General features: G+C 40.1%; 1 protein-coding gene across 1 annotated transcript in view; it reads right to left on the reverse strand.

Moving 5' to 3' along the window:
* The window catches only part of LOC126251607 (alanine aminotransferase 1-like), an 86,902-nt gene that overhangs the window by 15,426 nt on the left and 43,779 nt on the right, over positions 1-27,697 (reverse strand). The window contains exons 7-11 of the mRNA XM_049952143.1: positions 17,302-17,381; positions 16,618-16,738; positions 16,349-16,470; positions 14,051-14,236; positions 1,104-1,252 (exon numbers count right to left, since the gene is read on the reverse strand). Coding sequence (XP_049808100.1) covers positions 1,104-1,252; positions 14,051-14,236; positions 16,349-16,470; positions 16,618-16,738; positions 17,302-17,381 — 658 coding nt within the window. The remainder of the gene's footprint in view (positions 1-1,103; positions 1,253-14,050; positions 14,237-16,348; positions 16,471-16,617; positions 16,739-17,301; positions 17,382-27,697) is intronic.

Consider the following 27,697-nt stretch of genomic DNA (forward strand, 5'->3'; position numbering starts at 1 on the left):
CACTTATCTTAGATTTTTATGTTTTACAATCATTGTCCAATTGCTACTGTTTCAGTGCATTTTAATTAGCTTCATAAAAAGGATTTTGAATTTTTATTGGTTGCCACGAAAATCTTATCACCTATGGTTATTTATACTAAGACTAACATGAAGTCACTATAGCCATGATTATGGATTTTACTTGCCTTTTTTTTAATAATCTTGTTCACTGTGTTTAATGTGCACTCTAGTTAGAGTCATTTTTGTTCATTAGAGGCCCAGGAATGAATTGTGATTTTATTTTATTAACAAATGGACTAAATAAGCTGTTTTCAGGAAGCCATGTTTAAATAACTTAACAAGACTCAAACTACTGCTGTAGGTATGTGGCACTGTAGTTAGGATTTTACTGTGCACTATTACTGTTCTCCATTATAATAAACTCATTCTGAACGAAAGGGTTTTTTTTTTGTTTGTTTTTTTGTTTCGCTATCAGTATGTTACTATCTGTTACTTAGCCAAGCTTTTGTCACTCGGCCAAGGTTTTGGATTATTGTGTGGACTGGATACTTTATACTTGGTGTAATAAACAGAAAACTATAACTAGACTGTACCATTTTATTCTGTTCTATGGACCTGGCACAAATTACTCAGTCACAGAAACCTTGTAAGTGCTCATTTTTTCTTACGTTACTACTTCCAACAGTAACATGTGGTATTTGCTGAAAAATAATCTAGATGGCCAATACTTTTCATTAAGGTTTCACTAATTACTTTTCCATATTACATGTTGAGTGTTAGAAGCACCACTGAAAACTAAGATTGTGAATTACAAGCAATATTGGAAATTCACAAGATGTTTAATACATCGGTGGATGTCCCAACAGCCACCAACATTTCAACAAAATTGCACCAAGTAAAGCAAGTGGCTTATCTATAAACTTTACGGTCCACTCGCACATTGCCCATGTGCTGTGTTAGTGTAACGATAATTTTAAACATACATTAGGATGCTGAGCAACTAACTACATTACTGCTTTTGCATCTTTGGTAGTTCACTAAATATACACCTATCTGCTACAGATAAATTACTTTTACAAATGCTAGGAATATTTGTGTCATACCTGAAATGATAAGTTCCTGGTTTTTGCCCAAATCCAGATCCAGGCACAATACAGATTCCTGTATTTTCCAATAACTCAAATGCATAGAACGCATCTGGTGGTAAGTTCTTTTGTTTGGCTGCCTGTATTGCTTTTTCTGGAAGTTTTAACTGAAACAAGTGTTATACAGGTCATGTAACAAAACAGAACTAGTAACACTTCAACTAGTAACGCTTCCCAACAAAAAAACAGCAGTTAACATAATTGTTTATCCCTGAATCATGAAGAAACAGTGTTCAACATTATTAACAAAATCAAATTACATTATTATCATGCTACAATTATATGATCCACAGTAAATTGTTCTGTAGAATTTTATGTTTCTGATATACACGAATGACCATCAAGAAATGGAGTCAGGTACTGCAATAATCAAGCATTTTAACTCTTATGCTACATCAAGACTGAGCAATTTTTGTCTTTCTTCTACACACCTTGTTTACATGGATTATGTGAGAGTAGAAGCAAAAAGTTACAATTTATTCAGATATAAAATTATGCATGGAAGTAAAACTATTTACAAAGCACTGAAGATTTTTTACAAATTATATATTGTCGTCTCTTTAGAACCATTATGTTTGAGGGAACATCATTTCCTTATTCGCTCTATTAAAAAATAACCAACGTAATAACAAAGTACACTGAAGGGGACATGTAAGTTGGTTGACATGCCTCTAATGGTGCAGAAATTAAACTCATAGTTCATTTTTATGAAAATACTCCTGGCTTTTTTCTAGGTATCTACCTACTACAGCATACAATATACACGAACAGATGATAACTAAAACCAATCACAGAAAATATTACTGGGTTGACAGTATATATCTTACAATTTCAATATAAAAGCTATGAAATACTAAGTTGAACACACTGTACAGAACCTGCTATATTAGCGGCAGGTGGGAGACTTTCCGGCTCATGTCCATACCTTGCACCTACCTAAAGTGAATAAAAATAAGATATTTCAGTTACTATACAAGATGAAATTGAGACTTAAGAACTGACTCATCTGGCAGTGAAGGGTGTCAGTGCAGTCAAGAAAGAATTCATCTCTAGGCATGCATGGCAGTGAATGTACACCAAAGTGGTTGGTGTGGGACTGGTAAAGTAGTTCACCTGTTTTCACTTCACACATTTAGAAATCCTGTGCTGATACTGGAGGACTAACTGGGAGTCTGGCATCAGAATTTTCAAGAACCGTGAGAATCTTCAGAGAAAACGAGACTCAGGAACAGCTCTTGGGAGATGTGGTAGAATATCTTTCTTTCACTACGCTGCAAGAAACTATGGTAACTGATTCTGAATCTGAAGCTTTACTGATAAAGCAAACTCTGGTGAGGCACAGTAGCTAAATGCCTCATCAGAGCAGGAGCAAAAGACTGGGGCACAACTGTGAAGAGTATGGAGATCAAAGAGCTACCCGCAGCAGAAGTTACCAGCTTGGGTGCTGGAGAAAGGCAGGGTACACTAGCTGGCATGAGCTTTTTATATGCTGCCAATGTATGGCAAGTGCAGCACATCATATGCGGCTGTCAAAGGAGGTGAACAAATGAAGTTTGCACACAGTTTCCCCTTTCCAGAAGGTCGACAGAGCAGAGAGGTGCTCGAATTTGGTAGAGGATGCCTGTTTTGAAAGCATCTCAATTAGAGCTGAGTGAGGCAAGGCAGCTGTGGGGTGGTGTGGTGTGATGTTGACAACTGTCCGGGTGCATCATCACGACATCAGTGCTGCCAGGAACACACAGAATAGCTGGCGCGAGTCAAAGAACTCACACGCTAAGAGGTGCCAGCACAGGTTTCCATTGCTGCACTAGTACGAGTTCTTTTCCAACTGTTGAGAGGATGGGCACTGCCAGTTCCTGTGTGTGCTGCTGTGAATGCATAAAATATCAACACTGCTTCAACAGAGTGCGCAGCAGCTCATGTCAGGCAGGAGGTGGAAAATGGGCTGCATGGCAGTGGAGAGGGGTCCGAGGCACTGTGACGCATGTCAGTTAGGCAGTCGACTGGCGACTGGTTTGGAGTGGCATCAGTGGGCGGAGCATTGGAAGCAGCTTCAGAGGAAGTCAGCCAGTGGCACATTGGGTACATCACTGATTGGCATCGCACTGGAAGCAGCTTCGGAGGCACTGTCCGTGGCACTGTGACCAGGCTAGTTATAGACGGAGCAAACTACAGCTCAGCGGTGCTGCGCTCACTAGTCAAGGGTAGCTACACGACAGACAGGCTCAAGCAGGCCTAAAAGGACAGTAGTTTAGACCCTATTCGGATAAATGGAGAACGTCTTGTCCCTACATTGTAACACCAGGTATTGTCCCAAGTACGGCGGGTGAAACGGTGATGACTGTTCGAAGCTTGACACAGATGCATGCTGCGAAGTCAAGTGCATTGCTCACAATGATATCGCAGATGAGCGATATCTTGGAGCTGTTGCATGAAGCCTGGGATGACGCCAAACTCTTCTACCGTGCCATTAGCAGCAAGGAGATAGCTGGTACTACAATGGGTACTAGAGCAGCAAGTGTGCCGAAGTATGGAGGTGAACTGGCACCTGTGATCTGAAGTGATGTGGCTGTGATATCTACAGTACCTCTATACTCTGCAAACCATTGTGAGGTGCATGGCAGAGGGTATGTTCAATTGTACCAGTTATTACGATTACCTACTGTTCCATTTACATTTAGAGTGCAGGAAGAATGGTTGGTTGAATGACTCTGCACATGCAGTAATTATTTTAATCTTATTCTCAAAATCCCTATGTGAGCGATACGTAGGACGTTGTATATTCCTGGAGTAATCATTTAAAGCCGGTTTTTGAAACTTCGTTAATAGTCTTCCTCAGGATAGTTTACATCTATATTCAGGAGTCTTCCAGTTCAGTTCCTTCAGTATCTCTGTGACACTATCCCATACATTAAACAAACCTGTGACTATTTGTATTGCCCTTCTCTGTGTATCTTCAATACCCCTGTTAGTCCTATTTGGTATGGGTCCCACACATTTGAGCAATATTCTAGAACTGGTCACACAAGTGATTTGTAAGCAATCTTCTTTGTAGACTCACTGCACTTCTCCAGTATTCTACCAATAAACAAAACTCCAACACCTGCTGTAACCACAACTGAACCTATGTTATCATTCCATTTCATATCCCTACAAAGTGTTACACACCTATGTATTTTGTACGAGTTGGCCAATTCCAACAGTGATTCACCTTAAGTTAATGTTTGTCATTCATCTAATTACACCTCCTTCTACGTGACAATATTATAGTCATAGTGTCGCGAATAGTAGAAGATAGAATTAAAATCATGTAGGCTGTAGGCTGGAAAATTATTGCTACACGTCAAGCGAGGCGGACGTGACCAGACTATCTCATGTGTAATGTGTACTCGACTAACAAGAGCGGAGTATGCAGTATCACGAGGCTCAAGCACAGTTAGTGGCAACCCTTGGACACAGCAAACAGTGGAGAATGGCTAGTTCATCACGTAGGCATCACATGCTGCCGCGTGACTAGCCTACTCAGGGCTCAAAGTTCGGGGGTGCTAGAACCTTCTAGAACAAGTGGTGCCGGGTGCACTACCCCCTATAAAATCGGATAGCCGCTAGATCGAAGGACAGTGATGGAGTGAGGTACTTAGGACGCCGGTCCACGTTAGTCTGCGTCGGGATGCTGCAAGAGTTGCAGGAGAGTATTGAGCACAGCAACAAGTAGGGACTTAGGCTGAATCGACACAGCTGACACTTAGTCTGGTGCGCTCGCCTCTGCTGTATTAGGACTTAGGTTTGGGAAGTTAGGGATGGCAACTGCATAGCCAGATGGACAATCATTGGAGACTGTATATAGAATCTTATTTAAATCACAAGTGCCAGGGGTACTTCCAGTATAATCGTTCTATACATTGAGTGTTCATAAATGAAAGCTTCCCTAAGATCCTATCCGAGTTCCGTACTCTAGCTCACCTTGCAGCCTTCTCTACTATGGAGCAGTGAGGAGTTGGCGGCCCACATTACCGAGACCTCGTACCAAGTAAGTTCTCTGACGCGCACCAACGCAGTCCTTCCACTCCCTCTCAGGACACGTCAGTGGGACACGACAATAGGATACTACATCTTTTTTTTTCGTTCTGTGAAGTGCAAAATTTTACGTTTCTGAACATTTAAAGTAAGTTCCAATCTCTGCACCACAATGAAATCGTATCAAGATCTGACTGAATATCAGCTTCTTTCAGATAGTACTTGATTATAGACAATTGCATCATTTGCAAAAAGCCCGATGTTACTATCAATATTGTCTACAAGGTCATTGATATATATGTGAACATGAACAGCAAGGGTCCCAACACACCTGCCTGGGGTGAACCAGAAGTTACTCCATCTGACGATTGCTCTCCATCCAAGATAACACGTTTCCTTCCTACCAAGAAGTCCTCAATGCAGTCACAAATTTCACTTGATGCCCCCATATGATAGTACTTTTGACAATAAGTGTAGGTGCATTACTGGGTCAAATGCTTTTCAGACCTCAAGAAGTAGTGCATCTACCTGATTGCCTTGATCCGTAGCCTTCAGTGTGTCATGTGAGAAAAGTGCAAGTTGGATTTCACATGATTGATGTTTTCAAACTCCCTGCTGGTTGGCACTGAGGAGGTCGCCTCATTATGTTTGAGCTCATAATATATTCTAAGATTCTAAAACAAATCAATATCAAGGATATTGGATGGCAGTTTTGTGGATCACTTCTGCTACCCTCCTTGTAGATGGGTATGACCTGTGCCTTCCTTCAAGTACTGGGCACAGTTTTTTGTTCGAGGGATCTACGATAGATTATAGCTGGAAGAGAGGCCAACTTGGCCGTAAATTCAGTATAGAATCTGATAGATTCCGTTGAGCCCTGGAGCATTGTTCAATTTTAATGATCTGAGCTATTTCTCAACACCACTGACACTAATACTTACACAAAGTGATCAAAAGTATCCGGACACCTGGCTGAAAATGACGCAATTTCATGGTGCCCTCCATCAGTAATGCTGGAATTCAATATGGTGTTGGCCCACCTTTAGCCTTTATGACAGCTTCCATTCTCGTAGGCGTACTTTCAATCAGGTGCTGGAAGGTTTCTTGGGGAATAGCAGCCCATTCTTTACAGAGTGCTGCACTGAGGAGAGGTATTGATGCCTGTCGGTGAGGCCTGGTACAAAGTCAGGGTATATTATTGTTGTGTAACCACTCCGCCATAGGCCACGCATTATGAAGAGGTGCTCTATTATGTTGAAAGATGCAATTGCCATCTACTATTTATCTAGCCTTTTGATGTACACTTAAATATCTCCCAAAAATCTCACTGTTAGCAGTTTCAAGTTTCAACCAGTTCTCTGCACCTAGTGTTATGTGACCTTCACTGTGTTTCATGGGCGCTTAAACTCTTGACACTTTGTTGCAAATGCTTCGACAGTTTACCATTAGGATTTTAATACTCTCACCTACGGAGGCATTTCTTTTGATCTTACGTTGATACTTCTGGGTTTCCTACAGCTTTTGCTATCTGGATTGGATGGAGAATCACCTAATCTAAAAACCCCTTGTGTGCATCCTACACAGTCAGCTACCAGAGTAGCAGAGTGCAGAGACAGGATCTGATTTAAAATATTTCCTACAAACTCCACTGATGAGGAGGCAGTAAGCAACAAAGATTGTAAAGATTCGTCCCTTAACTGAATATCAAATACCAAATGGCTTTGTAGTCTGTGAGGAGCTTGCAGTCTTAGGCAAACTCAGTTGCACTGTGCACCAGAAAGATCTGACGAAGAGAAAGTGAGCAGCTGCCAGACATTGTGCACTTGTTGCTCGAGGAAGGCTCCGATAGCGGTTTGGTTTGAGTCTGCAACAATTGTGGTGGTGGTGGTGCCGAATGTGCTCTGTTGGCGAAGTCCAATTTAGTGTTTTCAAAGCTCTCTATCATGGCCTGGGTATAAGGGATCTGTTTGTTGCCACTAAGTTCAGCAGTAATAGATTCTCGAGTGGCAGCAGCGTCCTTAAAATGGTCTCGGAAGAACATGACCATGCCGATGAAACACCCAAGTCCTTGAAAGTGGTAGGATGTGGAATATCCTCAACTGCCTGCACCTTCCCAGGGAGTGTGCGTAAATCAGCATCAGAGACTACGTGCCTAAGGAATTCAACCTCCCTTGCCTCAAAAACACATTTTGTGGTGTTGGAGATAACCCCTGCTTTCTGTAGGCAGAAGTAGTCTTCTCAAACATGTTGGCTGTGTTCACGGGGTCTCTGGAGAAGTAGAACATGTCATAAATACAGGCAAAACAACCTTATGCACCTCTGAAGATAACTTCTAAAAATTGCTGCCATATCTGTGCAGCATTGCTAGGACTGAAAGTTATCAGACAGACAAAGGCAGGATTGTGGCTGTTTTATGACATCCTCTGAGGGCGACCAGGATTTGGGTATCAACTTTTGCACAGTCTATCTACTTGAAGGTAGTTGCTTGTTAGATGGCATCAATGTAGGTGCTTAGGAGTGGGACAGGGCAACCGTTAGGAATTGTGCAAGCACTGATCTTACGGTAAGTGTTACACAGACACCAGAACCGTCCTCCTTGGGCACAAGGGGAAGAACTGGGGCCAAATGGCTTTAGAAAAGGCAAATTATGCTAGTGGTGAGCAGCTCATCAACATCATTCTGTGCCATATTGCACTTAGCAGAGGGGTAGAGGGCAGAGGGGCGGGGGAAGGTGGGAGGGGGGGCTGGGATGGTGACAATGTAATACACAGAGTTGTACTGAATGTTCTGAGGAGAGTGGGGATGGGGTTGGAAAGGGGTAATGGATGGTCGTGGAGAAGGGGAAATTTTCATATGGGTCTGAATACAAAAGCTGTTTCATGGTAAAACATGGAGTGGTAGCTGCTGTGGATGGACCTGCCGGAGTCACTGTCAACTAAACGACACAGTGCTATGACACCCAGTAGATGTTGATGGCTGGAAAACAAAAAAAAAAAAATCGGCACCCAGAACGGGGTCGGAGGCATTTGCGGCCGAGAAGGTCCACGGGAGTTCACAATGAAAGCCTAAGTTGAGCAACTGGGTACATATCCCGCAAGTAACAATGGCTGAGTAGTTGTTGTTGTTGATGATGATGATGATGATGATGATGATCAGGAGAGGAGAGGTGGGGTGTGGGTTTATAAGTAGTTTGCGGGGAAATATGGGTAGGTAGGGACTGGTGTTGAAGTTCTGAATGAATAGGCACTGTGAAATGACACAGTTACAGGGTGCAACTACTTTTGGTGGCTGTTGGGGTTTGGGGACCAGAAGCAAGGGGATCTAAGATTTGTAGCGATCTCATCAAACCTCTAGTGATACCAGCAAACTGAAGTAGTTACGCGGCAATCTATCACAAAGGTTGCTAAAACCGTGCCATGTAGGGGGAGGGAGGGGGCAAGAGGGGGCGGAGGTGGGTGGCTTCTCTTGCCTGGGCTGGCAACACAGGAATAGGGTGGTCAGTACCCTGCTGAGAGAGGGGTAAGTGAAGGAGGCAATTCTGGCAGTCATTGTCATCTTGGAACTCAGGTACTTTAGAATCTGATAGAGGTCAGGGGCCTGCGCACTGGATGGAAAGTTGCTAGTGGTGGGACGCAATTACATCAGGTGCAAGCAGGTGGTGAGTAGAGTGGGAGGTGCGGGTTTGTAGTTGTCACATTGGTGGCTCCTGGAATGTATTGCAGCTGCGGGCAGGGAAGATTTTAGAATCTCAAACAATTTATCAGGCAAAAAATTTGCATTGCCTACTGTTAAACCCACATGAAAGGCTAGTGCAGTGTCGGTGGGGAAGTACATGTGGTTTAGCAATTGCCTGCAACAGAGAGGTGTAATGCCACTGCACTGCCCTGAGGGTAAGATATCTCATGCTCACTTAACCTTCAAAGGTGCAAAACTGGACTCCTTTAGCTCCGTGTAGCTGCCAGATGGAGGTGGAGGGGGGAGGGAGGTGACATAACATCCCGGACTTGGGTGGCATTTGTTGGGTCAAGGTGACAACGACCATCCTAAACTTCACTACATCACACATGATAGATCATCATTTGAAAGTGGCCTTGATGGAAGAAAGCGCATGTGTGGCACCCTCAAGTTGAAGGGTGGTGGGGGTGGTGGGGGAGGGGGGGCATATGGGCTGCAGTGTGATATGTGGGGGCAAGGGAAAGTCCTGCATGATTGGCTGTGGCTCTACCGGTGGCCCCATTGGTTAGCTGGGCCCAACGGTTCTGTAGTTCTGAAACTGCCCTACTATTCATGGATATTTGGGCAGAAGAATGACTGAAGACTGCTGGTTGGAGGGCTTATCTGCCTTTGACACAGTAGTAGTGGGGACTTGTGGCAGAGGCACTGTGAGACTAATGAAAAAAATATTCCAGAAAAGAGTGTGGGAAGGACACAAACAGCGCTGAGCACGCAGTGAAATATCCACTGTGTGATGCTGCGGAAAGGAGGTATTCCAGTACGCCGCATGATAAAACAGTGACTGATCCAAGTATGTGGCACCAGAATGTGTAGGGACTGACTGGGACACATTCAGAGCTGGGAGTGGGGGCGGGGGTGTTAAAAGAGGAGATGGCAGGGGAGCAGTGAGTGGGGGAATAAAAAGATGGTGGGGCATGTGAGCAGAGGGTGGCGAGTAGGTGGGGGACAGCCACAAGCAGAATGCATCCTGCCAAACTATCAGAAACTAACTGCAACTGCAGCCAAGTAGAGCATACCAAACGAATGAAGTAAAGACCAGCACATTATGGTAATGATACAGGATGCCTTTTTAGAGGATGTCCTCTGTGAAGGAACACAATTTCCTTCTTTAATCTAACAAGAAAATAAGTAACATAATAACAAAGTACACTGAGCAGGACACTTAAGTTGGTTGGTACGTCTCCACGAGCATAGAAAAACTGGTTGAATTTTACACAAGTAACCACGACTTTTTCTGGGGATCTAGCTACCACAACATAAATGAACAGATACAAACTGAAACAACCACAAAAGATATAGCTGTGCCAACAACCAATATCTTACACTTCCAAAGAAAAAGCTATCAAATATTTAGGTTGAACTCAGTGTATGGGACCTGCTATACCAAGGGGCAGTTGGGAGGCTCACTGGCTACTGTCTGTACCTCATGTTTACCCAAAGAAAACAAAAGCAATAAATCTGAGTTACTACACAAGATGAAGAAGAGACTGAAGAAGAGACTGAAGAAGAGACTGAAGAAGAGACTGAAGAAGAGACTGAAGAAGAGACTGAAGAAGAGACTGAAGAAGAGACTGAAGAAGAGACTGAAGAAGAGACTGAAGAAGAGACTGAAGAAGAGACTGAAGAAGAGACTGAAGAAGAGACTGAAGAAGAGACTGAAGAAGAGACTGAAGAAGAGACTGAAGAAGAGACTGAAGAAGAGACTGAAGAAGAGACTGAAGAAGAGACTGAAGAAGAGACTGAAGAAGAGACTGAAGAAGAGACTGAAGAAGAGACTGAAGAAGAGACTGAAGAAGAGACTGAAGAAGAGACTGAAGAAGAGACTGAAGAAGAGACTGAAGAAGAGACTGAAGAAGAGACTGAAGAAGAGACTGAAGAAGAGACTGAAGAAGAGACTGAAGAAGAGACTGAAGAAGAGACTGAAGAAGAGACTGAAGAAGAGACTGAAGAAGAGACTGAAGAAGAGACTGAAGAAGAGACTGAAGAAGAGACTGAAGAAGAGACTGAAGAAGAGACTGAAGAAGAGACTGAAGAAGAGACTGAAGAAGAGACTGAAGAAGAGACTGAAGAAGAGACTGAAGAAGAGACTGAAGAAGAGACTGAAGAAGAGACTGAAGAAGAGACTGAAGAAGAGACTGAAGAAGAGACTGAAGAAGAGACTGAAGAAGAGACTGAAGAAGAGACTGAAGAAGAGACTGAAGAAGAGACTGAAGAAGAGACTGAAGAAGAGACTGAAGAAGAGACTGAAGAAGAGACTGAAGAAGAGACTGAAGAAGAGACTGAAGAAGAGACTGAAGAAGAGACTGAAGAAGAGACTGAAGAAGAGACTGAAGAAGAGACTGAAGAAGAGACTGAAGAAGAGACTGAAGAAGAGACTGAAGAAGAGACTGAAGAAGAGACTGAAGAAGAGACTGAAGAAGAGACTGAAGAAGAGACTGAAGAAGAGACTGAAGAAGAGACTGAAGAAGAGACTGAAGAAGAGACTGAAGAAGAGACTGAAGAAGAGACTGAAGAAGAGACTGAAGAAGAGACTGAAGAAGAGACTGAAGAAGAGACTGAAGAAGAGACTGAAGAAGAGACTGAAGAAGAGACTGAAGAAGAGACTGAAGAAGAGACTGAAGAAGAGACTGAAGAAGAGACTGAAGAAGAGACTGAAGAAGAGACTGAAGAAGAGACTGAAGAAGAGACTGAAGAAGAGACTGAAGAAGAGACTGAAGAAGAGACTGAAGAAGAGACTGAAGAAGAGACTGAAGAAGAGACTGAAGAAGAGACTGAAGAAGAGACTGAAGAAGAGACTGAAGAAGAGACTGAAGAAGAGACTGAAGAAGAGACTGAAGAAGAGACTGAAGAAGAGACTGAAGAAGAGACTGAAGAAGAGACTGAAGAAGAGACTGAAGAAGAGACTGAAGAAGAGACTGAAGAAGAGACTGAAGAAGAGACTGAAGAAGAGACTGAAGAAGAGACTGAAGAAGAGACTGAAGAAGAGACTGAAGAAGAGACTGAAGAAGAGACTGAAGAAGAGACTGAAGAAGAGACTGAAGAAGAGACTGAAGAAGAGACTGAAGAAGAGACTGAAGAAGAGACTGAAGAAGAGACTGAAGAAGAGACTGAAGAAGAGACTGAAGAAGAGACTGAAGAAGAGACTGAAGAAGAGACTGAAGAAGAGACTGAAGAAGAGACTGAAGAAGAGACTGAAGAAGAGACTGAAGAAGAGACTGAAGAAGAGACTGAAGAAGAGACTGAAGAAGAGACTGAAGAAGAGACTGAAGAAGAGACTGAAGAAGAGACTGAAGAAGAGACTGAAGAAGAGACTGAAGAAGAGACTGAAGAAGAGACTGAAGAAGAGACTGAAGAAGAGACTGAAGAAGAGACTGAAGAAGAGACTGAAGAAGAGACTGAAGAAGAGACTGAAGAAGAGACTGAAGAAGAGACTGAAGAAGAGACTGAAGAAGAGACTGAAGAAGAGACTGAAGAAGAGACTGAAGAAGAGACTGAAGAAGAGACTGAAGAAGAGACTGAAGAAGAGACTGAAGAAGAGACTGAAGAAGAGACTGAAGAAGAGACTGAAGAAGAGACTGAAGAAGAGACTGAAGAAGAGACTGAAGAAGAGACTGAAGAAGAGACTGAAGAAGAGACTGAAGAAGAGACTGAAGAAGAGACTGAAGAAGAGACTGAAGAAGAGACTGAAGAAGAGACTGAAGAAGAGACTGAAGAAGAGACTGAAGAAGAGACTGAAGAAGAGACTGAAGAAGAGACTGAAGAAGAGACTGAAGAAGAGACTGAAGAAGAGACTGAAGAAGAGACTGAAGAAGAGACTGAAGAAGAGACTGAAGAAGAGACTGAAGAAGAGACTGAAGAAGAGACTGAAGAAGAGACTGAAGAAGAGACTGAAGAAGAGACTGAAGAAGAGACTGAAGAAGAGACTGAAGAAGAGACTGAAGAAGAGACTGAAGAAGAGACTGAAGAAGAGACTGAAGAAGAGACTGAAGAAGAGACTGAAGAAGAGACTGAAGAAGAGACTGAAGAAGAGACTGAAGAAGAGACTGAAGAAGAGACTGAAGAAGAGACTGAAGAAGAGACTGAAGAAGAGACTGAAGAAGAGACTGAAGAAGAGACTGAAGAAGAGACTTGTCTGGCAGTGAAGGGAGCCAGCACAGTTTGGGAGGAGCTGCTCTTTGGGCACACTTGGCAGTAAAGGGGTGCTGTGTGTGAGACAGGTGGGAAATGTAGTAGAATATCTATTGCTCATCAAGCTGCCAGAAACTAAGACAACTGACTGTAATATGAAGCTTCACTTTTAAACTCTGGTGAGGCCAGTAGCTCAATATAAAAATCAGCTGGTACTGAGCGAGTTGAGCTTTTGAGGGGGCAGCCCAGAGATGTTGCCTTGTTTGGGCAGGAGCAAAGACTGGAGCATGACAGTTAAGAGTGTGTGGCTTCTGGAAAGTGTGTATGACAATGTGCTAGCTGTGGCAGAAATTACCTGCATCATTGCTGGAGAAAAGTCATAGTACACTAGCTGATGAGAGCTTCTCTGGCCACTGATGTTTGGCAAGGGCAGTGCGGCGTCTGCTGCTGTCAGTGAGAGCGAACAAAGGAATTTGTTGTGTGTTGTTTGACAACAGCATGTTGATACAACCATTTGCTAATGAAATTTTCAGTTAGTGTGCTGTATGACAACCCATGTACACTACGATTTTAGTCATTTGATGCATAGTGCTATCATTTGATGCATAGCGTTACATCTGTCACTTGCTGTTTTGGTTAATCTCTTTGTCCTCCTGCCTACTGCCTGTCTCCTACGACTTAGCTATGCATGTGTCAAGTACTTAAAAACAACAGAAGCAGCTAGCACTGTCCTCTCTGACGACACATTATTTGTATGATAATGTTTGGCACCATCTCATACAAAAAATGAACTTGGCAATAGTTTTGCACAGATATGATAAATCATGATTTAACACTAACCAGCTTCTTTCTTTACACCATTTTGAACAAGCACAGATGCAGTTATTTTTCAACAGATCACAGAGTGACGGAACAGGCAAGGGAGTTGGAAAACGAAGGGGGAAGGGAGTAATCAACATAACAAGCCTTATATGATCACATAATTATTAATAGATATATAAATTTAAAGTGCACCAAAGTTGTACCTGTGGGAATGCATACATGGCACCCTGTACTGTGTTGCAAGACATCCCTTTTACACTGTTGAATGTTTCCTCAACCATTTTGGCTCTCACAGCAAGTGATTCTAAGATACATTTCTTTTCTGCTGCATACTGCTCGTATGACGAGTCTCCTGGCTGAGGCGGTTTCACTATGCAGTCTATCACAGTCTGCACATAAATTAAATACATATACAAAGCATCTTTATGTAGTTACTACAGGTACACAATAATTCAACATGACATCAAATTACTCATAAAATACGACCAATGCTTAACTAAAACAATACAGTTTACCACAATGAGTCACAAATAATGTAATTGGTGATTGTCAGTATTCAGTATAAAAACTACCAGTACAATTGCATATGTCCTCTGGAGCTAGATAAGCTCTGAACTGGGTAAATAATCGCTGCTCGTTACAAGGAACGGAAGTGAAACATCCACACTCTATAAAGAGTTGTTTACTGTAATATGTACAGAATTTTATAAACATTTATATAAATCACCAACTACTTTACTGAAATCCATGTTTCATGATCAGCCAGGAAGCCAAATCTTGTTGGCTCTTTCTCCCCATACAAGGCAGTTACCTTTTAGCTTGGTTCTGAGTCACCTGCCTCTCATCCCCTCCCAAGCAATAAGCACCTACCTTCCACACAGTGTGATCTATGGGGTTCCAGATGCTACGATAACTATTGCCAATTTTTTTTTGTGTTTCTACTGTCTGCACCAGGAGGCAGACCACCTGAAGGTAACTAATAATTTTATCTTCCTTTCTCATTAAATGATCCAAGCTCTTTCTTTATAATTTTTTTCATTTATATTCATTTCTGTACTTTTAGGTTCCTTTCCTCACAAATGTTTTAAGCTCATGCTATTCCAACTTTAGTCCGTACAGACACACTTCAAGTCATTTCTATGGCAAGTAACACGATTTCTTAGGAGATTTACAACAATAACAAATTCCATCAATTCTTCATGAAAAGAAACCAGAAGAAAAATATCTGAAAAGCAACGGCAGAGTAAAAGACCGTTATGCAACCAATAATCCAGTGACACTGCCATTCGTCATTTTGGTCTTCAGTCCAAAAACTGGTTTGATGAATTTCTCCATTAGCCTATCTCGTGCATACCTCTTCATCTCTGAATAGCTACTGTAACCCATATCTATTAGAACCCACTTATTGTCTTCATCTCTTGGTCTCCCTCTACAATCCCTCCCTCCACTCCACTCACCTCCATTACTGAAATGGTGACTCCTCTATCTTTCAGAATGTGTCAATCAACAGATCTCTTGTTTTAGTCAAGTTATGCCACAAATTTTGTTTCTTGCCAATTCTATTCATACCTTCTCATTAGTTAGCCAATCTAACCATCCAGTCTTCAGCATTCTTCCATAACACCACATTTTAAAAGCTTCTATTCCGTTCTTGTCTAAACTGCTTATCATCCATGTTTCACTTCTGCTTTATTTGGAATTCGTATTCTATTATTCTTGGAGTCTTAGTATCTTTCATGTATCTCATGTACCTTACAGACAAGATAGGTTTGTCACTGGATTTCCCAAGGGTATCAGTAGTTTTGAGGGAATGTCGTCTACTCCAGGGGCATTTTTTTTCTTTTTCTTTTTTTTTTGACAAGTCTTAATGCTCCGTTACATTCTTCTCACAATACCATATCTCCCATTTCATCATCATCTACTTCCTCTGCTTTTTCTATAATATTGTCTTCAAGATCATTTCCGTTTTATAGCTCGCAATATATTCCTTCATGTTTCAACTCTCTTCTTTTCTTAGTACTGGTTTTCCATTTGTGCTCTTGATACACGTGCAGCTCTCTTTGATTTTCCCCTAATTGTACAGGCTTCTATAGCCCTGGATTTATCTTCTAGGCATTCCTGCTTAGCCATATTTAACTTTTAGTGAATTCCAGACTTTGGATGTTTGTATTCCCTTCCCCTTACCTGCTTCATTTCCTGCATTTTTATATTTTATCCTTTCAACAGTTAAATTCTTTATCTCCTGTGGTACTGAAGGATTTTTACTAGGCCTTTTTACCCACTTGTAATTAAAAATGTATGAAGTATTTTGAGACACCTGCTATTTTCTTATTTCAAATTCAAATAAAGCCAACATTTTGATGTTTCATGATAGGATACTTCAATCAACTGCTTAATAATAAATATAAATCCAATATCAACAAAGCCACTACTATATAGTGACAAGTACTATCAAAATGTATCAGTTGAAGAATTCACAGATTTATAGTCAAAGATTTTACCTGTCCAAGGACAGTAGGACATAATCCAGCACTAATGCTTTTTAAATACATTGCTTTCACTTCTGGGTCAAGGTTAATCAGTTCACAGTAACCTCCTCTAAGACCACACTCCCCCATGTACCCTGTAATCAGCAAAACACAGCATAATAATAGAAATACCATTAAACAATAAACTTACACTTAGATATTGGTTGACTTCACACCAGAATTACTAAAGCTTCAGTAATAGAATTAGCAGAGCTACCAAAATTACACAAAACCTGTGTTACCTTTTGATGCAGACATGAAAGAAGCCAGCTCCATTTCACAATAAGGTGGTCCCATTTGCATCATAACCTTCTTAAATGAATGAAATTTGCTCCCCTTTGCATATACGTTGTCCTGGTACACCTACACAAACAATTCCAATTGAAACTGTAGAACAACATAATCTGCTTTTTATATAGACATCCATGATGATGAATGAAATTTACTGTCAATGTTTTGATTAATCATTATTACCATTATCCAAATACAAATAAAAGTTACTTATAGTTTATTTCATTTTTACCATTTAATGATTTCACCAACTGAGAAAGAGAAGCTTACTGTATTCTCAATTTGTTTTCTATCAAGGTTAAAACCATATTGCCAGTAAATTTCTGTGATCTTCCACTCACAATAAAATTCCTGAGAATGACCCTAACTGATCCACAATTTTATATTCTGAGCTTACGTATAAATTATTTCAGAGTAGTGTATCCTATAACAATATAAATTTTCTCACAAATAAAAATACTTTGATCCAATTAATATTTGTTAATATGAACTGATGTGAAATAAAAGCCTCATTAACACACAGTACACAACATAGCTTTTCCCTTCCACATAACTGACAGTAATTTTAAGTAATAGTATGGACTAGTGACTTTACATCATTGTGATACTTGAAAATAGAAACGTGTAAAACTTACCTCATCAGCAAAAACAAATAATCCCTCCTGGTGTGCAAACTTGATTATTTCTTCAATATTTTCTCTTGAAAGAACCTGGCCTGTAACAAATAAGTAACAAGGAAATAAATATTTTGTACAGAGTTCCCCTAGGCTAGTGATGTGGGCAGGATAAATGCCCAAGTGGGCATGACATTTATAAATGGACATTTGCCTTGGAATTTGCACAAAGCAGTTTTAAATGCCTAAAATCTGCACATTTATAAAAGAAATAACTTCTTGAAGTACTTAATCCTGGAATATATAATTTAGCAATTAAAATAATGGATGGGATAATATTTCCAACAGTAAAAATCAGTAAACATTTGCACAGAAACCTATGTATATCACTATTGCCTTAATAAATAAGAATGAAAGGAAAGAAGAGAGATTTTGTTAAAGACAAAAGAAAAAAAAAATTAACCTGCTGTACTAAGGAAAGGCGCATAATGCTAACAGCTGCTTATCATTTATAATGTCCTTTTTCTATTTATCAATTCTAGTCTTCACTCTCCGATGCACATAAGTGTCAGAGTGAAGAATACAACTTACAAATAGAAAAAGAATATTATAAATGATTAACATTTTAAAGACTGATGAGCAGTGCTTTTGCAACACTACTTCATTAGTGGATGGGTAACCAAGTTGAAAAAGCTGCTTGAGAATTAGACGTGAGTTATCAGGCAAAATAAATTGGACTGTACACATAACTGTTTATATCTTTAATGAGATCAATTCTTGGGGTAGCACTTAATTAAAAAAGAAGAGAAACACTCAAATCTGAAAGGATTTTTTTGAAGTTTAGTTTATATTAAGCAGCTGGCCTGTAGGAAGTATTTTAATGCATACCATAAAACTGAAGGAAAAACAAAAATAAAAAAAAAATAAAAAAATTGTTTTCTTGATCTTCCTAAGTTGAAGGAGAACCATGGAGCTCTGGCCCTGAGGCAGATTCTCCTGAATCTGATTCCTCGTTGACTACCGGGTTCCTATCCATTTTGTCTTTGCTTGGACTGTTCAGTACGGGTTTTCCTTGGCGTCAACAGGATTACGTCGTCTTTCTGAGGATGCGGACCCACTCCTTCCCACACACTGTGTGGACCAAATTCCTTGTTTGTCCCTATAATCAGTCAAATAGTCTCTAACCTGAATAACATTTAGTCTAGCGTTCTTCACTGTGTCAAAGTGTATTGCATCAGCATCTTGGTAGGCTTCAGGTTACTACCTTGCACTGCTGGATCAAGATGATCAGCTCCAAGATGGATAGAAGACACAATGAATTTTTTCCTAGCTTGAAATTTAGATGAGCCAGACTTTTCTTCTGCAGATTGCAGTGGAGAGGACGGTAGTGTCTCAATGAGAACTTCGACCGATTTACTGAACTTTGTGGCTATTTTGTGAACTAGAGACTTAATTCTACAGCTGTAATCAAATGAATGATTGGGTTCACGAGATCTATCGTTTTCTCAACTCTCATCTTTTTTATTTCAGGCTGAAGTTATGACTGTAGCTGTTTGTTTAGAACTAAGGTTTGTAAGACAACTGTCTTTGATTGCAAACTTCCAAGACAAAAAAATATGGCTTCCCAATCTTGTCTTTTCTAGAAATTTCAGTGAAATCTAATCTTTGATTGATTTATTTATTTTTCCAGCTGATATTTCATCAAACACTGCTTGTAAAATGTGGCTGTGTTTTTCTGTTTTGACAACCTCTACTGAATTTACATGAAAGTTTTGATTATCTGGCAGCCTAATCTGACAACAACAAGTTTAGTAGGTGAGCTAGGCATTAAAGTAGAACAATGGGAGGGAACTTATCCTTTACCACATTCAATGCAGTGTTTTGGGTGTAAATTCTTTGTTATTAAATCTTTTATGTTAGTGTTCTCATTTCATCTTCACAGCAATGCAATGATAAAAAAAGTAGTTCATGAAAGGAGCAAATCAGAAAACTATGGTCTTTATCACATCTGACAAAGCTCCCCCCCCCCTCCCCACCATGGAAAATGGGATAAAATTTAAGAATACATCATAAGGAAACACATGCCAGCTGTTTAATCCATTCAGTAATAATTTTGCTATCAACAATCTTTCTTCAATAATATTCAGAGATATGACATGGGTTATAAAGAGTGTTACATTACAAATCCACAACGTGAGGACAATATTCTTTTATACTGGCTTCTCCGGTTGATAGATGCTCAGAGAGAGAGAGAGAGAGAGAGAGAGAGAGAGAGAGAGAGAGAGAGAGAGAGGGGGGGGGGGGTTATGAATTTTGGGCATTTGCTGAGCCATTTATCCTGGGCATTTGTGCACTTACAAATGCCCAGGCATTTTAGACCACTACCCGAACTATCAATAATATTGTGCAGTATTACTAAATGTCTGTGGATGTGACTGAAGAATAGGCAATATATTGACCAATATACTGAAATTAGATTTTTGTTAAAAAAACTGGTTTGACTGTATAGTCTCTGGCTAATATATGATCTTTGTCACCTCAGTCCGAATGTCAAACTGTTTATATTGTACTATTCACTGTGTTGCATAAACTGAATTGTGGAATAACTTGAATCTGCAGTATGTACATTCTTTTTAGACTTATGGGAAATCTATAGGGGTTTATCAGCCTTATAGCATATAAAACTGTACGAGTGTTATAACCATCATCAGAAGAAAATCAAGCAATACAATCAGATGTCGAAATACATATGGAAATGCATTGGAAACAGAGAAGCTACAATTCGTAAAGAAGTTAAATACAATGCAGAGTAACTATAGAAACTGCAACGAGAATGGAACTGGACACTATGATTCACTGGAGCCAAAGCTTTGGTACTTTTAATACCAGGAGCCTTTTGCAACGCAAGAAATTCCTTCCGATTTGTATGTAACCACAATGTCACCACTAAATACATATGCAGAACTTTCCTTGTTGCAGCAACAGCATCTCACAAATAAGATTTAGTTTTCTTAATTATAGGTGTAACTACTTGCAACAGTACATCTAATGAGCTAGTGTCCACTCTCAAAGTTTCAATAATCACTTAGATCATTTATCCTCACTAGCTCACTTATCCTCACTTTCACATGTCGGTCTTCTGTTCTTCTTATACCATCCCTTCACCCATTTATATTTCCTCTTCATTCCACAACAGCAAAGCCAGCCCAAATGCAACAACAGCTGGTGTCTACATCCCCATGTTTGCACCTCCAAGATTTGGTATTAAGTTTATGCAATATCACTTCGCTCTCTGGAGACAGCTGGCAACATACTCCACAATAATATCGCTTACTATTACTGACAGTCTAACAGTCAAGAATAACAATCACTGATCATAAACAAATCTGAACCCTACTCACGAATGCAAACCGATGTAGAAATGCCATCCAACTTTTAAAAACTTTTTATTTTGTGATTAACAATGAAATTTTACTAGTACCTTTGTGCCAAATCAAACCACCTCTACTAGGACCTTGCTTAGTACGGCGGTGCAGGTTCCCCACATCACCCTCTACGCTCCTCAGAGTATGGGACACCACCACCACCACCACCACCACGCCAAATGAAAATGTAAAAATCTCCCATTTCAAACAAGAGATTTTTAAGCAGATTTTGTAATAAAAAATGTTAATGCAAGTATCATGACATACTTAGCACTAAGATACTAATATGCATCAGTTAGCTATATAAACTATATTTAAAAACTTACATGCTGTGGATCTTATAAAGCCTAGGATCTACTTACCAAAAGTTATCAGTGATCAGGGGCAGTTGCGGCAACAACGATTACAAAAATTTACATCTGCAGTATGAGAATATGATAAAGAGGAACTCATGATATTTACATTTGGGCACAAGCTTTTAGAAGAACTGTGGCTCAGCAGTAAAAGAATCTTTTACCATGCACTGCATAAGTACAACAGTTCATGATGGATGGGTCACTACATGGTATACAGCCACTGTAAAGAAATTCCTACAGAAACAGATACTACTGCATTATAGTTGTAAAATGAAGTATAAGGCTATAGATAGGAATATGTTAAATGAGACATCTTTGGCTCTCATGAGGGCAAAGCATGAAGCCTTCAGTGAATCATCATAAGATCTTTCACAAAAACAAAGAAATTCTGGCCCTAGGGAAAGGCTGTCTGAGCAATGCCACCTAGGAACAAGGCCTCATATCATGAGTCTAAGGAGCCTGTGACGTCATGGGTAGGGGTCTGAGAACCTAGGTACCGACACACGTGATTCGAAGCGTTTTCATATTGTACTTTGTGATGATCGTGAGTGGTTATTTGATCTATACTCGGTTACAATGCCCCGAAGGTGTTGTATGCCGAATTGCAGGGGCAATTACGATAATGGACCTAAAGTCAGTGTATTTTATTTTCCATCTGACGAGAATTTAAGACGAAAATGGTTATCAGCTGTTCACAGACAAGACTGGACTCCGAGTAAGCACTCTTATCAGTGTGTTTGTTTGGTTAGTGTGTTTGTTTGGTTAGTGTGTTTGTTTGGTTAGTGTGTTTGTTTGGTTAGTGTGTTTGTTTGGTTAGTGTGTTTGTTTGGTTAGTGTGTTTGTTTGGTTAGTGTGTTTGTTTGGTTAGTGTGTTTGTTTGGTTAGTGTGTTTGTTTGGTTAGTGTGTTTGTTTGGTTAGTGTGTTTGTTTGGTTAGTGTGTTTGTTTGGTTAGTGTGTTTGTTTGGTTAGTGTGTTTGTTTGGTTAGTGTGTTTGTTTGGTTAGTGTGTTTGTTTGGTTAGTGTGTTTGTTTGGTTAGTGTGTTTGTTTGGTTAGTGTGTTTGTTTGGTTAGTGTGTTTGTTTGGTTAGTGTGTTTGTTTGGTTAGTGTGTTTGTTTGGTTAGTGTGTTTGTTTGGTTAGTGTGTTTGTTTGGTTAGTGTGTTTGTTTGGTTAGTGTGTTTGTTTGGTTAGTGTGTTTGTTTGGTTAGTGTGTTTGTTTGGTTAGTGTGTTTGTTTGGTTAGTGTGTTTGTTTGGTTAGTGTGTTTGTTTGGTTAGTGTGTTTGTTTGGTTAGTGTGTTTGTTTGGTTAGTGTGTTTGTTTGGTTAGTGTGTTTGTTTGGTTAGTGTGTTTGTTTGGTTAGTGTGTTTGTTTGGTTAGTGTGTTTGTTTGGTTAGTGTGTTTGTTTGGTTAGTGTGTTTGTTTGGTTAGTGTGTTTGTTTGGTTAGTGTGTTTGTTTGGTTAGTGTGTTTGTTTGGTTAGTGTGTTTGTTTGGTTAGTGTGTTTGTTTGGTTAGTGTGTTTGTTTGGTTAGTGTGTTTGTTTGGTTAGTGTGTTTGTTTGGTTAGTGTGTTTGTTTGGTTAGTGTGTTTGTTTGGTTAGTGTGTTTGTTTGGTTAGTGTGTTTGTTTGGTTAGTGTGTTTGTTTGGTTAGTGTGTTTGTTTGGTTAGTGTGTTTGTTTGGTTAGTGTGTTTGTTTGGTTAGTGTGTTTGTTTGGTTAGTGTGTTTGTTTGGTTAGTGTGTTTGTTTGGTTAGTGTGTTTGTTTGGTTAGTGTGTTTGTTTGGTTAGTGTGTTTGTTTGGTTAGTGTGTTTGTTTGGTTAGTGTGTTTGTTTGGTTAGTGTGTTTGTTTGGTTAGTGTGTTTGTTTGGTTAGTGTGTTTGTTTGGTTAGTGTGTTTGTTTGGTTAGTGTGTTTGTTTGGTTAGTGTGTTTGTTTGGTTAGTGTGTTTGTTTGGTTAGTGTGTTTGTTTGGTTAGTGTGTTTGTTTGGTTAGTGTGTTTGTTTGGTTAGTGTGTTTGTTTGGTTAGTGTGTTTGTTTGGTTAGTGTGTTTGTTTGGTTAGTGTGTTTGTTTGGTTAGTGTGTTTGTTTGGTTAGTGTGTTTGTTTGGTTAGTGTGTTTGTTTGGTTAGTGTGTTTGTTTGGTTAGTGTGTTTGTTTGGTTAGTGTGTTTGTTTGGTTAGTGTGTTTGTTTGGTTAGTGTGTTTGTTTGGTTAGTGTGTTTGTTTGGTTAGTGTGTTTGTTTGGTTAGTGTGTTTGTTTGGTTAGTGTGTTTGTTTGGTTAGTGTGTTTGTTTGGTTAGTGTGTTTGTTTGGTTAGTGTGTTTGTTTGGTTAGTGTGTTTGTTTGGTTAGTGTGTTTGTTTGGTTAGTGTGTTTGTTTGGTTAGTGTGTTTGTTTGGTTAGTGTGTTTGTTTGGTTAGTGTGTTTGTTTGGTTAGTGTGTTTGTTTGGTTAGTGTGTTTGTTTGGTTAGTGTGTTTGTTTGGTTAGTGTGTTTGTTTGGTTAGTGTGTTTGTTTGGTTAGTGTGTTTGTTTGGTTAGTGTGTTTGTTTGGTTAGTGTGTTTGTTTGGTTAGTGTGTTTGTTTGGTTAGTGTGTTTGTTTGGTTAGTGTGTTTGTTTGGTTAGTGTGTTTGTTTGGTTAGTGTGTTTGTTTGGTTAGTGTGTTTGTTTGGTTAGTGTGTTTGTTTGGTTAGTGTGTTTGTTTGGTTAGTGTGTTTGTTTGGTTAGTGTGTTTGTTTGGTTAGTGTGTTTGTTTGGTTAGTGTGTTTGTTTGGTTAGTGTGTTTGTTTGGTTAGTGTGTTTGTTTGGTTAGTGTGTTTGTTTGGTTAGTGTGTTTGTTTGGTTAGTGTGTTTGTTTGGTTAGTGTGTTTGTTTGGTTAGTGTGTTTGTTTGGTTAGTGTGTTTGTTTGGTTAGTGTGTTTGTTTGGTTAGTGTGTTGTAGTTACTTGAAATGTAGTCCAGCTGAACAAAATACAGTAAACAGAAGAATGTATTTATAATCTCATACCTCATTAATTTTCGTTATATGTTTTAAAGAGAACTGTATGATTGTTTTAGATATGTGAACTGCATTTCAACAAGGACGATATTTTAAGCAGTACCAGCATGCATGACCCGATAACTGGTACAGCACCATTGGATTGTAAGGAGAGTTACGAAACACGCTCCTAGTAAAGTACAGTGGCATAAGAACTATCTTTATTTCACTTGTATGCTGTGAGATCGGTTTCATACTTCGTTATTAATTTTTCAGATGCTATCCCATCGAAGTTGCCTGGATGCCCATCTTACTTGTCGAGTCATCAAACTGCAATATGAGAGGACCCAGAAATTCGTGGGGGGGGGGGGATTTAGAAAATCGTGCTCTTCAAATTGCTATCCAAGAAAGTGTGGACACACATGCGAAAATGATTGATGCGATATCGTTCGATAGTTTAGAACAACTGAAAAAGTTGAGTGAATGTGGACAGCATAGTGACTGGGTAGTGATAAACAAATCTGACATTGTGAGCCTAGTGTTACTAAAGCATAATCCTTACCCAACAATTTTTTGCCATGTAGTTATAAGCAGTGGTTTATTACTCAGTGTCTTCAATAATGATACTGAAGTGAAATGTACTGGAAACATGAAATTTCCCATGAAAGTAAACAACATACAGGTGGTAAGTGATGTTCTTAAGGACATTTATCTTCTGTATAATAGTTCTGAGGCTCCTGTAGATAACGTTTTGTCTTTAATTGACCAGTTATTGCAAAATTTATTAGAAAAGTTGCCAGGAAATGAAACTAAAATTACATTTGTGAAGGAACAGATTTCATTTTTGAAGTGCAGAAGTTCAACTCAATTTAGGTATGATACTAACTCTATGATAATGTGGTCATTAGTACATTCTATTAGCCCAAATGGTTACAAATTTTTGAGGAACACTGATAGTTTTTCTATGACTAGTCCTAACACCCTTTCAAGGCTTTGTAGTAAACTCTCAACAAATCCTGTCATTGAGCAACAGGGTGATCAATTTAACTCTCAACAAATCCTGTCATTGAGCAACAGGGTGATCAATTTATGAGCTACATCACAAATGAAGTAGGTACTTTATCCTCAGATGATACAACTGTGCTCCTGTTGATGGATGAAATTCATCTGAAGTCTCAGCTTGATTACAAAGCTGGAAATGTTGTGGGATGTGCCTTTAACACTGACAAATTTTTGTGTGCAACCAGTGCCTATGTTTTAAATGGTTCAGAGCATGGAATCACCTTACAAGGATGTGGTATCTATTCTGCCAGTTCATACTATTCAGGGTGATGTTCTGTTCTCTTACATTAAAGCAGTCATTCTTAAGTTAGAAGCAGTTGAATTTGAGGTGGTTGGTATAGTAGCAGACAATAATGCAATTAATAAGAAAGCAGTGTCTTAAGTTTTCTACTCCTCCAGATGTGAAAATAAAGTACGATCACCCTGTACAGTCTTCCCCAAATCGCCCATTGTATTATTTTGTGGACATTGTCCACATTTTGAAGTGTATCCGCAATAACTTGTTTAACCAAAAGGAGCAGATCTTGTGTTTTCCTGACTTCAGTGACAGTTTGAAGGGAGTTTTGTCATCTGCTGGAGCACTGAAAGCATTGCACTTGATAGAAAAAGATGAACTACTGTAATATGGCAGTTCCTTAACTTTGAAGTCTCTATTTCCTAACTCAATTGAGCGAAAAAATGTCAAGTTAGTGTTGCGTATTTTCAATGATACGACAGTTGTTGCTTTGGACACATTTGGTTCAAAGAAAGCAATTAGCAACTGGGAAAGTACTGCAACATTCATAAAAATAATAAATCGTTGGTGGGATATTGCAAATGTAGAAACATTACTCAAGGGACAGAGGTTAAGAAATACTTTCCAAGAACCTGTGACTAGTAATTCCCATCACATACAAGAATTCTTACGGTGCTTCATCTCATGGTTATGTTCTTGGGAAGATTGTAGTGATGAAAGAAAACTTACTTGAGAGACACATAGCACTTTGAAACACACAACTGCTGCTTTTATCGACTTCAGTGACTACTGGCTTTCTGAGAAAAACATCATATTTGCTGTTAGGAAAAGTACAGACAGACAGTTTAGAAGATAGGTTCGGCAAATATCGCCAGCTATGTGGGGGAAATTATCATGTTTCTCTAAGACAAGTTTTTGAAACTGAACAAAACCTAAGGGCACAATCTAAGTTTTCCCTTGTGCTTCGATCAAAAGTAGTTGGGGATGTTGTTATTAAGACCACTGATATTTTTTTCTACTCTTTCTGAAATTCAGGGATTAAAAGAAACATCAATACCAGAATTTTTAAATGTAGCAGTAGATGAAAATGATGATGATGGAATAGATGAGAATACTTGGCCACCATTGCATTACATAGCATGTTACTGCTCACACCAAGCTATCAAAAAAACATTGTGAGTATTGTAAGGTATTCTTTACTACAGATGAAATGAAGCAGGGTGATGATTTGATTATGGTAAAAGACAGAGGAGGGTTGACATATCCTGCAGATGATGTAGTAGTGTGTGTGACATATGTCTATTTAACTCTACAGAAAATTCTGAAAGACCAGGAAATTTTATTTTTAGAACAGGCAAATTACAGAAATGTACTTGTGAAGGTAGCATCCCACAACATTCCCAGCAATCTTTTTTATGGGTTTCACTGTAAAAATACACACACACTTGATTCAGTCATGAATTGCATACTGTTTTGCTGTGCAAATATTTTGCTGAACAATTTCACCAAGAGGAGAAATGATTAAACTACTGTTAAAAAAGTAACAGTGTACAAAAGATTGAAAAAATGTTAAATTACACTCCTGGAAATGGAAAAAAGAACACATTGACACCGGTGTGTCAGACCCACCATACTTGCTCCGGACACTGCGAGAGGGCTGTACAAGCAATGATCACACACACAGCACAGCGGACACACCAGGAACCGCGGTGTTGGCCGTTGAATGGCGCTAGCTGCGCAGCATTTGTGCACCGCCGCCGTCAGTGTCAGCCAGTTTGCCGTGGCATACGGAGCTCCATCGCAGTCTTTAACACTGGTAGCATGCCGCGACAGCGTGGACGTGAACCGTATGTGCAGTTGACGGACTTTGAGCGAGGGCGTATAGTGGGCATGCGGGAAGCCGGGTGGACGTACCGCCGAATTGCTCAACACGTGGGGCGTGAGGTCTCCACAGTACATCGATGTTGTCGCCAGTGGTCGGCGGAAGGTGCACGTGCCCGTCGACCTGGGACCGGACCGCAGCGACGCACGGATGCACGCCAAGACCGTAGGATCCTACGCAGTGCCGTAGGGGACCGCACCGCCACTTCCCAGCAAATTAGGGACACTGTTGCTCCTGGGGTATCGGCGAGGACCATTCGCAACCGTCTCCATGAAGCTGGGCTACGGTCCCGCACACCGTTAGGCCGTCTTCCGCTCACGCCCCAACATCGTGCAGCCCGCCTCCAGTGGTGTCGCGACAGGCGTGAATGGAGGGACGAATGGAGACGTGTCGTCTTCAGCGATGAGAGTCGCTTCTGCCTTGGTGCCAATGATGGTTGTATGCGTGTTTGGCGCCGTACAGGTGAGCGCCACAATCAGGACTGCA

The sequence above is a fragment of the Schistocerca nitens genome, chromosome 4 (assembly GCF_023898315.1).
Source record: "Schistocerca nitens isolate TAMUIC-IGC-003100 chromosome 4, iqSchNite1.1, whole genome shotgun sequence".
NCBI lineage: Eukaryota > Metazoa > Arthropoda > Insecta > Orthoptera > Acrididae > Schistocerca > Schistocerca nitens.